The sequence below is a fragment of the Pezoporus occidentalis genome, unplaced genomic scaffold, assembly GCF_034315485.1.
Source record: "Pezoporus occidentalis ecotype Australia unplaced genomic scaffold, CSIRO_AGI_Poc_V1 ctg239, whole genome shotgun sequence".
NCBI classification, from domain to species: Eukaryota; Metazoa; Chordata; class Aves; order Psittaciformes; family Psittacidae; genus Pezoporus; species Pezoporus occidentalis.
Genome location: NW_026914275.1, coordinates 1,863 through 16,546, shown reverse-complemented (window position 1 = coordinate 16,546; position 14,684 = coordinate 1,863). Strand labels below are relative to the sequence as shown.

The following is a 14,684-nucleotide window of genomic DNA, read 5'->3' as shown; positions in this document are numbered from 1 at the left end:
TGCAGTCAACATGGCTAAATCATTTCTGCTTAAGACTGCATGCAGATTTCCATGTGAAATTATCTGTTAGGGTATCAAGGAGGCCACACAAAACTTCCGAATCAGACTACAATTGTGTTTAGGACAAGTCAGTGAAAGCAGAGAGAAACGCCAAGGTATTTTGATGAATTGTATTAATACATCTGTAATTTTAAAGAGACAAGTTATGAAACCTGTGAACCTGCAGTGTCAAATTCCATTGCTCAAAGCATCAATACAAAGTAAAGTGAGCTCATTGTCACCTGCCTGAGTGCTTACACAAGGCAAACACACACTCCCAGCAGTGGAGTGGTTTAAAGCAGAAATTCTAATGGTGAAGAATAAAGGCGCAGGGAAATTATATTGAGCAGGCAATTCACATGCAGTAGAAATTCTCAGACTTAAGATTATTTTAAAAGCTGAAAGCATAAAAATAAAAGTTGAAAAATGGGCCTATGATCTTCTTAGGTACCGCAAAGCATTTTAGCACCAGGTGCTTTCTGCACTCCCAGCTGGGTCTGGTTCGTTCCGCATCATATCCGTATTATATCTGATATCTGCATCACAACCAACAAGAACTTTGTTGCACATCTGCAGACCTGGAGGTGAGTGGTTATTAGGGATTTTTTTGTACCTGTTTTAAATCTTGACCATCATATGGTCAGTATGAATTTCAGATGAGACTTCTAGCCCAGGTTTATAGATTATATCCTTATATAGTGTACCACTCATAAAAAAAAAAAAAAATCTGTTTCAGTCAGTCATCTGTGGAATAAAGTTTATTTCCTGTCAAAAGCTAAAGCTGCTGAACAGAAGTAGGAAGCTAAACATTAGTGCAAACCCGATCAATTTCTAACTGTGAGGTGTATTAACTTGCAGTTAGCTACAGCATATCAGTTTCGCATTTTTGAGTGGGCCAAAATAGAAACAGTTGCTCTCGATTGTCAGGATACACTGAACGCTGAGGTTAACCTTTATCAGGCTCCTAAGCATGCAGAAAACCTTCATGCCACAGCCTTTCACATCTCAGCATCTTCGGTAGAATCCTGTTTACAATGAAAACCACCTGGAAAACCATTCGTATTTACACTGAAAACCATACCTCCTCCTTTGTACTGCTCCAAATTAAGATGAAAGATTGCAACTTGGAACCAGGAACCCTGGAAGTAGTTCACTTCTTTGAGGTCATAACCTACTAACGTTACAAGTGACGTAAAAGGTAAGCTTAGACGTACTCCTTGTTGCTTATGACTGTCTCAGAGTTTTTGGTGTACGCATCCTGGTGAGGAGCTGCGTGGCCTGCTGAGTATGGGTATTTGTTGAAACTGTGAATTAAGAAGAAAGAGATACAAAACAATAGCTATCACGCACACATCCACAGCTTCAAATACTTGGGAAGTTACTAATTTAGGTGTGTATCCAACCCACCAACAGCACATACTTCAGGAAGGGTAAGAAATTAGAGGCCTATTGTTCTCATCAGTCTTGCACCTAAGGGAAAACAGATGAGCTGCTTGACAGACAGCACAGCCATCTCTCTTGTAACGAGAAACACACCCTGGATTCCTAACTTGCGTGTGCTCTTACTCAAGGCATTTTAGTCAAGTCCCTAAAGCAGAAGAGAACCTAGACCTTAATGTCTTTGTGCAAACTGCAGTTTTTAATACAGGAATCAAGATGATGAGAAAGGAAAAAAGAAGTCTCTTCAGCCAACCCCTTCACCTGTCATTTGTCATGTTGAACTTCTGTTATTCCACTCATCGGTTTTACTTCAGGATATTTGGTACTTTGTATGGTGAGAGAGATCTAAAGTCCAATGTGGCTGACGAAATATTACTGTAAAACTTAATTGGCTTCAGATTAGGCAATGGAGTATCAGAGGAGCACTCTCACTTATCATCTGTTTTGACATAACTTTCCTAAGATTTTTCCTAAGTAGCAAGGAGCATGCTTCTCTTCCTTCCATGTTACCATCCTTCCCAGCTTAGCCAGTACAGCCTCCAAGCCATTTGGGTTCTTCTGAATAGACATGGACCTCTGCTGTTTCCGACAATTTCACTCCCTGTCCTTCAAAAAGTGACTTTGTGAATTATTATGTGTGAATAGTTAAAGACTGGAGAAAAAAATAAATCCAGGCAAGGTCTGGAGGCCAGAAGTACTCAACTTGTCTGTTTGATGTCTTGTTAGACATTTCCATAAGGAACAAGAAAAACATCATATGCATCTAATGATAAGTTGGATCTCCCTTGGGAAGGAAATGCCATTACACTTTCTGGAAGGTAAATGGGTTTTGAATGTTTTAATTCTAGTGAGTATTACACAGAAACTTGATCTAATATGCTGTATTCTTTGATAGCATTTTCTTTTGGCAATAGATAGTTCTCTCTTTCACTGCACATCATCATGTAGATCTTGGAACCATTAGCAATACCCAGATTTACCAAATACTAGTTATAGGTGGCCAGTGATGGCAAAGCATCCACAAGTACACTGTCTGGAAGGTACAAGTATTTGGTACAGCACCCCCTTCCATCACCAGTCTGTGACATGCTGTAACACCACAATAGGTACAATTTCCTGTTTGTGCTTTCTCTGGCTACAGAAAGCCAGAGTGAGAGAGAGAGAGAGAGTAGTATACAGTAGACAATGGTATATAACTGGCAACTGCTATTTCAACTGCCAAATCCCAGATTACCTGTAATCCTGTTTTTTCTTCTCTTTGCATGAACAGGTCAGTAAGATCCCACCAAGCATACAAAGAACAGATCCAGCCCAGCCTAAGTACAGAGCATCTCCTAGTTCATACCTGAAACATGAGAGATTTTATGGAAACAACATGTAATAGGATCACAAAGCCATTATTTTAGACTGAGCCATAAAGTATGCAAATCATGCAAACAAGTTCTAGTCTCATAGAAAGCAGCTAACTGAAAGGTTACTGCAATAGATATCAGAGGACGGATCTGGCTTTGTGTCAGTGTTCCGTCAAACTCTTACGTGTATTAGAAGTGTTCTGCCAAGTTAGCGACAGGACGTACTAGGCAACACAAAGATAAGTAGCAATGAATACTTGCACATATTTAATTAATTGTTGATAATAAATAATGATAATATACCTTCTGGGCAGTCCACAACACTTACTTTGCCCTTGTATTGGCTGTGCTGCTTAAGTAATTTTGTGAAAGTCAATGATTTAGACCTTACTGTCTGTGTCATAAGAAAAGGCTAAGCATAGAAATCAGTTTTCTATTGACACGAAACTAGATCACCTACAAGTAGCTATTTGTATGTTGCTAGTATCCTAAAGAATATTTAGCACTCTCTGTGGTTATATGGCTGAAATATGTTTATGGATAGTCCCAAGCTGAAAAGGAATAGTTCCCCATTTTACTGTACAAAACTGCACCTTTGAGGAAACTCCCTGGTCCAGTCCAAGAAATTCACTGATGATGAATTTGACCCAAAGACTATGCACAATCGAGCCTGGCCAAATCTGGCAGGAGTTTCACATAAAGAGGAAAACAAGTTTCTATATTCAGACAAAGACTATATCCACAATATGGCTGTACCTGTGAGACACCTGATACAAGGGCAAAATAAGTGTCATAGACTGTGTAGAAGGTATTCTGAAGCCAGGTATGTGTTGAGTTTTTCCACTTGTAAACAGAAGGTCATTATTTAGAAGCGTCCAAGTTTCTGACTCAGAATTAATTGCTAACAGGAAGGTTTACATGGGTTCGTTGTTCTCTGTGTTCTCATCCCATGTTGGAACCACAAGGTGTCCGCTGTTTTAGGCACTCTCCGAACATGGAGCAAGGAGATAATAATTATCTCAAAATGCAAGAGTGCAAGTTGCTGGAGGAATAATAAGGAACAGTCAGAGAGTGTTGACCAGTGCATGCCGCCTACAGAGAGGAATACTGTAGATGTCATTCATACCAAAGCAGAGTACATTGGAGGGATCTGGAGAACTTGGGTTGCCCTCACAGCTGTATGAGAAATTCCCTGAAGAGTCAGTAGAGGTAAACTTTACTGATTTGCTGAAGTCAGGACAAAAAGATGCAATCTGGAAAAACAGATTTGCTGGTCTCTTAAAGGTGAAGATCAATACTGACCTGCAACTGATTCTAAACCTGTCTCACAGAGTCCAAGGAGCACAAACTTCCTCAAGAGCATGCCTGGCTTTACCAGTTATCACAGTTAATTCACTAGGAACCTCTTAGTGAATTGATAGCATTAAACATGAAGTTTAGATACTAGAAAAGAAGAGATTTCTTTAGCTACTGAATGCAAACCACCTGGTAACTGATTAACATGCATTGATGTTGAAGCCCCAAAGCTGTAGCAGATAACTATAAAACTCACTAACTATCCCACTAACTGAAATTCCTTATCAACAGTTGTTTCAGTCCTCTAATGTATTTATTACCCTTCATATAATTCCCTCAAGGGGATATAAAGCAACAAAAAGTATTCACAAGTGCAATTTCTTTGTAAGTGCTTGTTTGAAAACACAAGGAAAACCAACAAACATCCAAAGCAATTGCTTAAAGTACTTTGATTCATAACAAAGCGCTTCACCTCTGACTTCCCTGAACTGGTTCTCCGTAGGAAGCTTACAAAACACTTCAAATATGATCCTAGCAACTAAAGATTGATAGTTTATTGATTGAAAAATTATATACTTGGTAGAGGTCCTGGCAAATGATAAATGTCCCCTTTTCCCAAAACCTGCTTTCTCATGTTCCATACACAATATATTGTTTCCCTTTCCCTTTTTCCCCACTCTTTGAAGGAGAGGCCAGGTCACCTCTACCCTTGTTCCTCATTGCTAAATACGGCCCCTAGATAAGGTGCCATAAGCAGGCATTTGGTTTTCAGGACAGCTTTTATATTGTATGTTTTCTAACAGCTTTTAAATCAGAGAAGAATCAGGGCTTTTATACCTTGAAACTTCTTTGTGTGCAACTGTACAAGCTAAAAGTCTCACAGATTTTGCCTCATTTTAATTCATGAGGCAAACAAATGTTGAGCTGTTAATATAGGGTGAATTTTTCATTTCTTCAAGGCAAGCAGCACATTACAGGGATGTTTCTCAGCTGTCTGCAGGTCACTGTTATGCAGTTCAAGCTGGTTTCTCTATGCCTTTTTAGTTGCTTGTACATCTGAGGCATTCTATTCTAGCTATAGCTAGAATTCTGTACCTCTTTTGGTCTAAATGCTGCAGAAAATGAAGAGTTTAACTTTTCTCCTCCATAGCACTGAGTGTGAGCTTAATGGCACAGAAGCCCCTCAGATGTGGGGTTGATATTCCCCACACATTCATTAAACTTTCTAGAAGAGAACTCTCCTCCGTCCCCACCAACATCTCTGAGGTGAAAAGATTCCCCAAAGACAAATCTTTCCTCCTGCATGACTGGGTAACGGGATCCATCCAGGTTCTGAAACTGGAGCAGTTGAGGTTAGTGCAGCCATCTGTAACACATCATGCAGTTTGGTATGAGAGATCTAAAGGCTTACTTGGTTCCAGCATACAGTGGGTCAAAAAACTGAGCAGTAATCATCGCAGCATACCAGGAAACAGCCACCATGGAACAGAGACCTACCAAAGTTTAAAAAGCACACAGGTGAATGACTCCTTTAATGGCTCTGACGGCTTTAAACCAAGAAAGTTTCATTTAATTTGACTGGGAAAGCAATACAAAACGTGAAATCATTCTCATTTCCGCCTCGTTATTACCTCCTAAAATAAAGAGAAATCCTCCTGTGACAGCAAACTTTGTTTTTCCATCTTCATCGCTCAACCCAATCTTTGTGCACTTCAAACCAAGCAGCGAGAGTACTGCAGCTATGAATCCCAAAAGGATGGAGGCAATCATCAAGGCACGGCATGCCTGAATATAAGCTAAGGAAGAAAAAGAGGAAACAGATCAGGATCCATACAGAAATTAAATGAATCTTGTGCTGGAAAAAATAGAAATTAGGGGACTGGCAAAATTAACAGAAGCAATAATGAGGGAATCTTATCTTTGTTATTTGGTTCAAAGAAGCATTCAAACTCTAGGAGTGTTTAGCCTTTAAGGTTTCAGAGTTGAACTACACTTAGACTTCATAAACTCAGTAAATCTTCTTGGGCCTTTAGTAAAGTTTCTTTATATCATTATAGCAAGCCCTTCATAGCTTACATCTTGTAGGTCTTGTGAAAATGTGTAGCAGTATATATGGTCATTTACAGGAGCAGAAGTAAGTTTCCTGCTCAGAAGTCCTGGTGACTTCCTTACACCTGTACTGCTGAGCACACAGGACACCGCTGAACTCCAGGTCCTAGCCAAGGTGTGCAGGGCTCTGGCAGTAGAGAGGAATTGGAAAAACGTGCCAGCTTTGCTACTTCCAGTGGCAGATGCAAAAGAAAGTGCTTGAGTTAGCAGTGCACTTTAAACTCTGAGTCTAGGTAATGGTCAGGAGACAAGCAGAGCCAAGAGCTGCAGTACTCCTCTGTAAGACATACTCCTGCAGAGAGGTTACGTGGGCACATTTGGGAAGTTGGTAGGCTCATGATTCTGCATCACGTAAGCTCCCAGTCTTCACACTTAGGTATCAATGGCACAAAACCTGAGCAGATTATTATCCAGCCTAAGAAGGAAGATCAGACAGGGACTCTGAGCTCCTTTAAAATGTCACCCTGAATTTGGCAGGTTCCCGATCAAATGGCACTTTGGCACCTTTCTAATGAGATAAACATGCCAAGTGTCCTGCAATCTGGCAGGTCTTGCCTGCTAACCTCATGGGATTCTGTGATCTTACAGGATCTTTTCAAATCCAAATGATGCTATGGTTCTAACCAAGCATCAAAAGGGTCAGTCACATCACTGATGCTAGTATTCAAGCTCTTGCTCCCTGATCACCTCCATGTCCTCCGTGATAACCTGCTCTCTAGCTCTGTAATGGAGTGAGCCCATAACCCTCCAGAGAACAAAAGTCAGACCCAGAAAGAGGAGGTGAAATGACGGATTCATGCTCAGACTTACTTAGTGGGCGTATAGCTTTATGTGGCATTAGAGTATTGGTCCTGCAAGCATTAGTTATCAAAGACAGGAATAAGCAGTCATGAGACAAATATACAGAAGCAAAGGATAGCATCATTCAAGGAATTAATGTCTTGTTAAGCCCTAATTCTAACTTTTGGGGGGAAAAAAACACACAGTAATGGAAGTGAAAAGACCCCTCAAGGTACCATGAACAGTTCAAGATTCCTGCCAGCAGAAGATACTCTTAGGACAAGCACTCAACTCTGGCATTGCTTTCTAGTCTGGGATCTTACACCATGGCAGCAGGAATCCAGCAACTTCACCTTTCAGGTCTTTCGGAGTCAGATGGAATGAGATACATTAGATATGGTGCAGTATTAGATGGGATTCCCTGTATCTTTTCAGGACACAAAAGCTCACCCTCAAGCTAACTGCTTACAAGCCAATAGCTGTATTATTTTAACAGAACAGATTTCATACCATATCCAATAGCCAAAAGGTGTATTATTGTAACAGATCTCATACCATATCCTCTTAGTACCCCAGTACGATAACCTCGACAGCCTTGGCTTAGGAGCTTACTTCACAAGCCAGACAGCTCAATTTTCTGTTGTCTTTATCTTAAAAATGTGCTTACTGGAAACAACACAAAATCTGTTTATCAATCAGTACTATTTTTAAGAAATGATCCATAGGAAGAAATACCTATAGAACCTTGAGGGGCTGGGGAGGGAAGAGAGTTTCAAAAGCACTTGGCAGCTAACTAATTGCTTTATATGAAATGCTTGATGTAGTTGTAACTAAACCATTCATGGTTTCAGTCTCATGCAATACTGCTTTTAAAAAGGCCCTCACTTCAAACATCTGTGATTCGGGCTAATGGCTGGCTGAATGCAAAAGCTTTAAATCTGTTAAAAAGAACCAAGTCTGGTATTTTCCATGCACACAACAAAATCCATACCATGTATCACAGCTGCCAATAAGGAAACAAACCTTCATGGAAAATCTTTATGGTCCTTCTGATGAGAGTTAACAAAGACACCCTTGTTTCTTCTTCTTTTTTATCCTCCTGACAATCCCTGGCATCTTCTGCTGCAGCAATTCCAGCTAAGTTTCTAAACAGCAATTTGAAACACACCTAAACTGACCATGATAATTTTTACCTGCCTTGACCCCTACCTGCAAGTTCTACAGACATTTCTCGGAGGTCTCTGCCTCATTGCTACCAACCGCACTTTCTTCCTCTTTCCTGCTTTGCCCAGATATTCTTTTGACTTTTTCTACAATTCAGTGTCTTCTAAATTGCTTCTTTTTCAGGTTTCCTTTCTAAAACCTTTTTTTTCTTAATAGTTCTGCAAGCTGCTTTTCCATTCCCCCTCCCCCTGCCTGTACCCCTCAAATACACTGCCATCTTCTCAACAGTGTAACTGATCTCCTGTTCAACAGATCAGATTTAATCTTCACAAATTCACTTTCAGACCCTGGCCAATTCATTTACTTTCTGTCTGGCCACGTTCTGCTGGCTCCATGTTGTTAGCTGCAGTTCTCCAGGAGCCTTGCTGTTGTTTGCCTTTGCTTTAGCACACTTACGGTACTCTTTGCTGATCCTACTGCCCACCTCCATTTTTCCTCAGCAACTCCAAGATGCTGACCCAGTGTGGCCCCATTGCCCACATCTGCAGATAGGAGCTCTGTGACACTCTCAGAGACAACACCCCATGTAAATACATCAAAGACAAGATGCTGCCTAGAATCAGTAGCAGTAAATTATGAACCAGCCCTTGAAGTGGTTTACACATGACCCAAATGAATGCTCACGTAAGGACATGATCCTGCTGTTTCTGAGTCTAAGAAGTTTAAATAGAGTTATGTTCCTCTTCATTCACACAGGTATTTAAAAACCAATTATTAGATAGCACTGAAAGATGAAAAGAACAGATTATTCCCTAAATATTGGACACAGACAGTTTCAGAGAACTGCTGTGGTAGTGTCAGGGGTGGTCAGCAACATAGTTATATTTCAGACTGAGAGGGAAAGTTCATTTAAGACCTTCTGCCTGCTAATCCTATACTACACTCTCTTCAGATTATGAGTAACCTCCTACCTATTTAGTTTAGCTACCTCCCAGTGTAAATTCAACTACGCAGAAAGGCGTTTTTATTCTGGGATAAGTATCTACACGCCTAGTTTTTCAAGATTAGTGAAAACCAGCTTTCCTGCCTATAAACATGCTTACTATTCATGGAGTAGTGCTTTAGCTGAGCATTTGAGGACCATCCACAATTCTGCTGAAGACTGATACAGGAGAGCAGATCTAAACATCCTGATACTTAGAAACACATCCAAGAAGACATTAGTTAACAAGTCCTGAAGTATATTAATTTATAACATACACTCATTGCATAACTTATACTATATTTATAACATATTGTATTTCTTGCATTATCTATGATTTTCAGTCTCAACACACAAAACCCCACTACCACTTCTTAGCTCTAATTTTTAAATGCAAAAACTCCAGCTACAGTACATTAGCTATCAAGTACTGCAAAAGCAGCCCTATACAATAATTCCAAATAAACACGGAACTGTCATAGAAGACGTGTTAAAAGATGCCTCCTGGTAGTTCTTCCCACAAGATGCTAGAACAGACATTAGACCGTATTTTAAATGTTTGATCAAGTGATTTCATTTGCCTTATTTTATAGCCATTCTCAATGTGCCTGACACATTCCAACGTGTAAGAGGTTCTTATTACTTCAACCCACCAAGTCCTTCTTGGCCAGTTATTCTCCAGTACTCCCAGTTTAACAATCAAAAGCCTTAATACTTTTTTACCAGCAAATTTGCAAGCCGTATGAACAAGAATGCACAAAGTCACATACCAGGCAATGCAAGCAGAGAGTCAAAGTCTCTGCAGTTGGATACTCCAATGCTGTCTTGTGCACAGCTCTTCCACAGGTTTTCAAACAACGTGGTCGTTGTGATCACACTGCCATGTAAACTGGAGACTTTCCAGTAATTATTCGGCAAAGTAGCTCCAATAGTTGCCAACCCACCCAAGCACAGAAGAAAACTAACAATTTCCAACGCAGAAGTCATCCTTGTGAGTAGTAACAGTTAAATATCCCTATAATTAGATTACGATCAAGTGAAGCCTTCAGAAGCCTCCTTGCTGTTTAATCTCTGGGTTTCACTCCAAAATGAGGCTACCTTTGCTCTTTGCTCAACCCCAGATAAGGCTTACAGTGCATGACAATAAGAAGTGGGAGCAGTCCATGATAAAGTTATTAGCATTTAACAAAAAAAAGACAAGATTCATTCTTTTTTTCTAATGAGAAGTGACAAAATGAGCCTATTCTTGCCTTAGCCTGAAAGCCCAGTCAGTATTTCTACAAAATGTCTTGTAACAGGGATAATACTGGCAAATACCTTATTTCTGTTTCTCCTCTGGAGTCAACTAGGGTTTACACAAGATTGAAATGGCTTTTCATTTTATTATTGCTCTCAAATCAAAAAAATTTACTCTGTTATATTGTTGATGACTCAAGCATAAAAAACGCTTGAGAACAGGAACTTTATTCTGTTGCTATAAAATTTAACAAAAGAAACTCTTTTTTGAAGTTACAGTCATGAGTGATCCATTGCAACTCTACTGCCAGCTTCTTTCAGGAACGATACGTCTGTGGGTGAGTGATTTCCATTAATATTTTACAGTCTGTTGATCTACAGTTGAACACATTCCATCTTAAAGATAGTCCCACTTACACTGGAATACAATTATAATAATATCATATATTTCACAGAAAGGAAATAGAAGGGAACAGATGAGCCACTGTGACAGACCCATCTCGAAAGGAATAAAATGATGAAGGAAACCAGCTAGCTGAGAAGTCATAAATGTCAGCTGCTTGCATCTGTTTGTCAGAATATTGTGATATTAAAACAAAATGTATCTGTTCTAGGCAGAGTAGAAGCATGTTAAGTTTGGTCTACTTGCTTCTTGACTAAACAAACCCATAGACTCACTTCACATCACCCACTGATGTTAATACCTTCACCGGTTTGTGTATCCAAACGGGGTTAACCATCTCTTGCAGTGATAACCTGCTCTTATCTCCAGGAAATGGAGTCACAGTTTCTTCATAAAATAATCCTGCTATGATGCAACATGGTAAGAGATTCACAGCATTTACATAAAGGCTACCACAAGAATTAGCCGCTGAGTCACAGCATGCCCGTAACAGAAACATGAGGTTTCTTCCACAACGCACTGGTCAGCTTGAGCTGATGCTGTAGGCTGGTGGGTTCATGCAGCCTTGACAACCGAGAGGATCATTGCTGTTGATACAAATAAGAACAGCTGTGCAAGCACAGCCAGTGTGATCCTGTGCAGCTCTACAGCTGCAAACTATTAAAGAAACTAGATGGCGTGTGGTAAGAACTGATCTTCTCTGGTGACTTGGAAGCATCAGTTCTGGGCTCCTGCTGCGACAGTTAACATATTTGAAGAACCGGCATGTTCTTGCACAGGAATCACTGCCTAGTTATGTGGTTTTAGAAAACCTTCCTGGTTTCTATTATCCCAAATATATTTTTGGCTTTTAAGAAGGTTAAAAAATAAGCTGAATCTTGAGAGTTAAACTCTCACATTTGAGAGATCTGCCATAGGCAGCTCTGACTTCAGTGGAGTCCATGTTTATGTCAAGAAAAACAAGTGTTCATAACCTGTGAGAGGTGGAATTTACAAGTTTTGAGCTCTGCACATAGAGACTAAGTCAGCTGGACAGAGTCCAAACAGCAATGACAGTAATCAAGGACCTATAAAGCAAGGAAAGCTTGAAGAAATGATTCCATGATACAACTCATAGAGTGACTGCACGACACTGAAAGTTGTAAAAGAATAAACACAGAGTTGTTTTGAGCACAAAGCTTAAGAAAACACCAGGTTTTAAAGGTTTTTACTGTGACTGTGCCAGCACTCAGTTTTCCGAGGAAAGGACTTCAGTGTCAGTCCTTCCTGGCCCTTTACTATAACAGTAGTGTTCACAGAAAGATATTTTTTACATCTAGAACAACCTAAAGAGATAATTTTAAGTCCCTGTAAAGACAAATCTCCTTCTATTTGCTTGTAAACTACCCTGCTAGCACAGCCTATCTCAGAAAAACCCGAAGAATCAGTGGCACAGACGTGGTTTAGTTTAAACTGGCCACTTCTGAGAAATCCCAGAACAAAAACAGATTCAGCACCAAGTATCAAATAAGTTCTGGAACATATAAGAAGTTCAGACTCACACCAAGGCACGAAAAAGCACCAGTGTTCGTTGACCTATGATCTGTTTTTAGTTAAGCATTAGGCCAAGTAAAAGCATGCTAGTTGTTCCAAAATAATAATAATAGATAAAAAATAAATAATTATCATAATGAATAAATAAAATCATCTTAGATTCATTGTGTACCTATGTGCACACAACAGAGATGGCAGTAAAGCCACATCAGTTACTGAGCTGAATTACAGCATGAAGCCTATAAATTTCACTGGGGCCCTTTAACCTGTCTGCAGGTACTACAGGAGAAATCCTGTCCATACCAGACCCTCTGTGACCACTGCAGTATATGCTGCCCCACCACTCTAGCATGCTGGCCAGAAGGAAGAAATAGAATTACATCATTCCTGGATTTTATCTACATATGCCATGCAGACTTACTGTCTGAACTCAACATGTAGAGAAATTTCTTGCACTGAAGTGATCTAACAGCAGTCACTGCGCAGTCCATCCAAAGGCCTTCAGAAATCCAGTCTGTAGTAACTAGCACTGTTCCAATGTCTGAAACCTTCCATCTGTTGGACATGGTAGTAACAAGTAAAATGGTGAATCCTGCTAAAGCCAGCAGCAAGGAACAAATCTGTAGACAAGATGATGTCATTCTTCTGACAGGAGTTATTTCCAAAGAAGCCTTCCCAAAATCCTGAGCTTAGAATCCTGTTGGATGAATTAATACACACAGGGGAGTTGGAGTTATCTTTACACAAGCCAGACCTTTGTGAAAACCTCATAAAGATGGCTACCTAAGAACTGATTCATTACATAATGGAATTGTTGAAATAGAATCTAAATCTCCCTAAATAATTGGAATACCTAAATATTCCATGACATCTGAGTATTTTTTTAGGAGCACTTTTATTACTCTACATGTTTACTGTGTAAAATACTGACAGAGCAAAACCAGAGAACTCAGCTGAGGAAAGAATTCTCTAATTTGAATTTTAGTGTTTCATCCATTCTTTACTTGTTTGCCAACTAAAAACTCTTACAAAATTATAACTGTAACATGCTTTAAGAAGTTACTAATTTCCCCATTGCAGTGCCCAGCAATACAAATGGAAAACAAAATAAATGTGGATACTCACGTTTATGGTATGTTTCTAACGCATTTCATCTACCTTCCTGCTAGACAGTGGTGTCAGCACTTTGTGAAGACGAGTTTGATCAAACAAGTGAGGGGTTTGTACCCTTTAGAACCTTTTCCCCCGTTCTAAAATCAAGGACTCAGGACGAAAGCTCTGCCCGACCATTGCACAAGAGCTCACACTTGGCTTTTGGCTACAGAAACAGACAACTCAAACAAGATTACGACAAAATCATGTATATTAGCACCAAGGGCACTCAGCTGAACCTGCAACCATTGGCATAGAATTTGCTTTGTCAGTGCGACTGAGCTTCTCACACCCCATTGGACTCCAAAGAAATATAGAAAGCTATTCCCATTTTCACAATGATTGTTTTACTTGAGAGTTTTGTTGCACTTTTCCCCAAGGCACTGTTTTCATGGGAGGAGGCCTGGGTCCACATAAGCCAGGCAACAACTGGAGGCAGGTTTTGTTTTAGGATGCAGCCCATGCTGTGAAGGAATAGGCAAGCTTCCTGCATTAAAAAAAAAAAAGAAGGATTGGAGCTTCCTCCCATCCTCATGCATTTTAGATGGCTGCAAGTCTGGGAATTTGCAAAGAAAGAAGGATTAAGTTTATACCCCTTTTTCAAATGTGTACATTCCACTGCAAAAGTTTAATCTCACATTGAGAAGGGAGCATCTGTCCCTCAAGTGATTGCGTAACCTCTTCAAAACACACTCAGCTGTCAAAGAATACCTGTAATAAATGATGCATTTAAATGAAGCAGGCAAATAATCCTAACAAATGTTTCTTACCTATTACATTGATATCACCTGTACAGCAATGCATCCCTGGCAGCAAGGAGAAGAAAAGAAACCCAGATGCTCTGCACCATCACCGTGGGTGGGACATACACCAAAGTTGTAAATGCAAACTTCTTGTTAACATACAGTACTTAAAAAAAATCATAGGTTTCAAAGTGAAGCTCAGACACTATGTTTCACAAATACAGAAGCATAGCATAGAATGGTTGAGGCTGGAAAGGACCTTTTTGTTTTCCAGATCTTCTGAAGACAAGCATGCAAAGAAAACATGTATTACTTGGAATGCAAAGCATGAAGCGCTGGTCTTTGCATCCTCTGGGGCTAGGGAGTGGGTCTGGTGTCTCAGAGAGGATTGGGAGCCCGGTGATGGGTCACATATAGATAGACAACAGAAGGCAGGAACAGAGAGCCCTAGAGCC

General features: G+C 40.0%; 1 protein-coding gene and 1 long non-coding RNA gene across 5 annotated transcripts; one reads left to right on the top strand and one right to left on the bottom strand.

Moving 5' to 3' along the window:
• Window positions 1-782: 782 nt before the first annotated feature.
• Window positions 783-14,349, bottom strand: LOC134165364 (claudin-15-like). Of its 3 annotated transcripts, none has more exons than XM_062622045.1 (6): window positions 14,257-14,349; window positions 12,756-13,031; window positions 5,759-5,923; window positions 5,539-5,620; window positions 2,714-2,824; window positions 783-1,343 (listed from the first exon to the last, which is right to left on the bottom strand). In XM_062622045.1, exons 2-6 carry the CDS (start codon window positions 12,973-12,975, stop codon window positions 1,244-1,246), a joined length of 678 nt encoding a protein of 225 aa, XP_062478029.1. In that variant the 5' UTR covers window positions 12,976-13,031; window positions 14,257-14,349; the 3' UTR covers window positions 783-1,243. The 3 variants fall into 3 exon arrangements, with proteins under 3 accessions (XP_062478029.1, XP_062478028.1, XP_062478030.1); XM_062622044.1 differs by lacking the exon at window positions 14,257-14,349 and adding an exon at window positions 13,460-13,579; XM_062622046.1 differs by lacking the exons at window positions 12,756-13,031; window positions 14,257-14,349 and adding an exon at window positions 9,933-10,532.
• On the top strand, window positions 2,765-13,561 carry LOC134165366 (uncharacterized). Of its 2 annotated transcripts, none has more exons than XR_009965499.1 (3): window positions 2,765-2,898; window positions 10,672-10,736; window positions 13,415-13,561. It is a non-coding gene; the product is annotated as an uncharacterized LOC134165366 (long non-coding RNA). The 2 variants fall into 2 exon arrangements; XR_009965500.1 differs by lacking the exon at window positions 2,765-2,898 and adding an exon at window positions 8,676-8,808.
• Window positions 14,350-14,684: the final 335 nt, after the last annotated feature.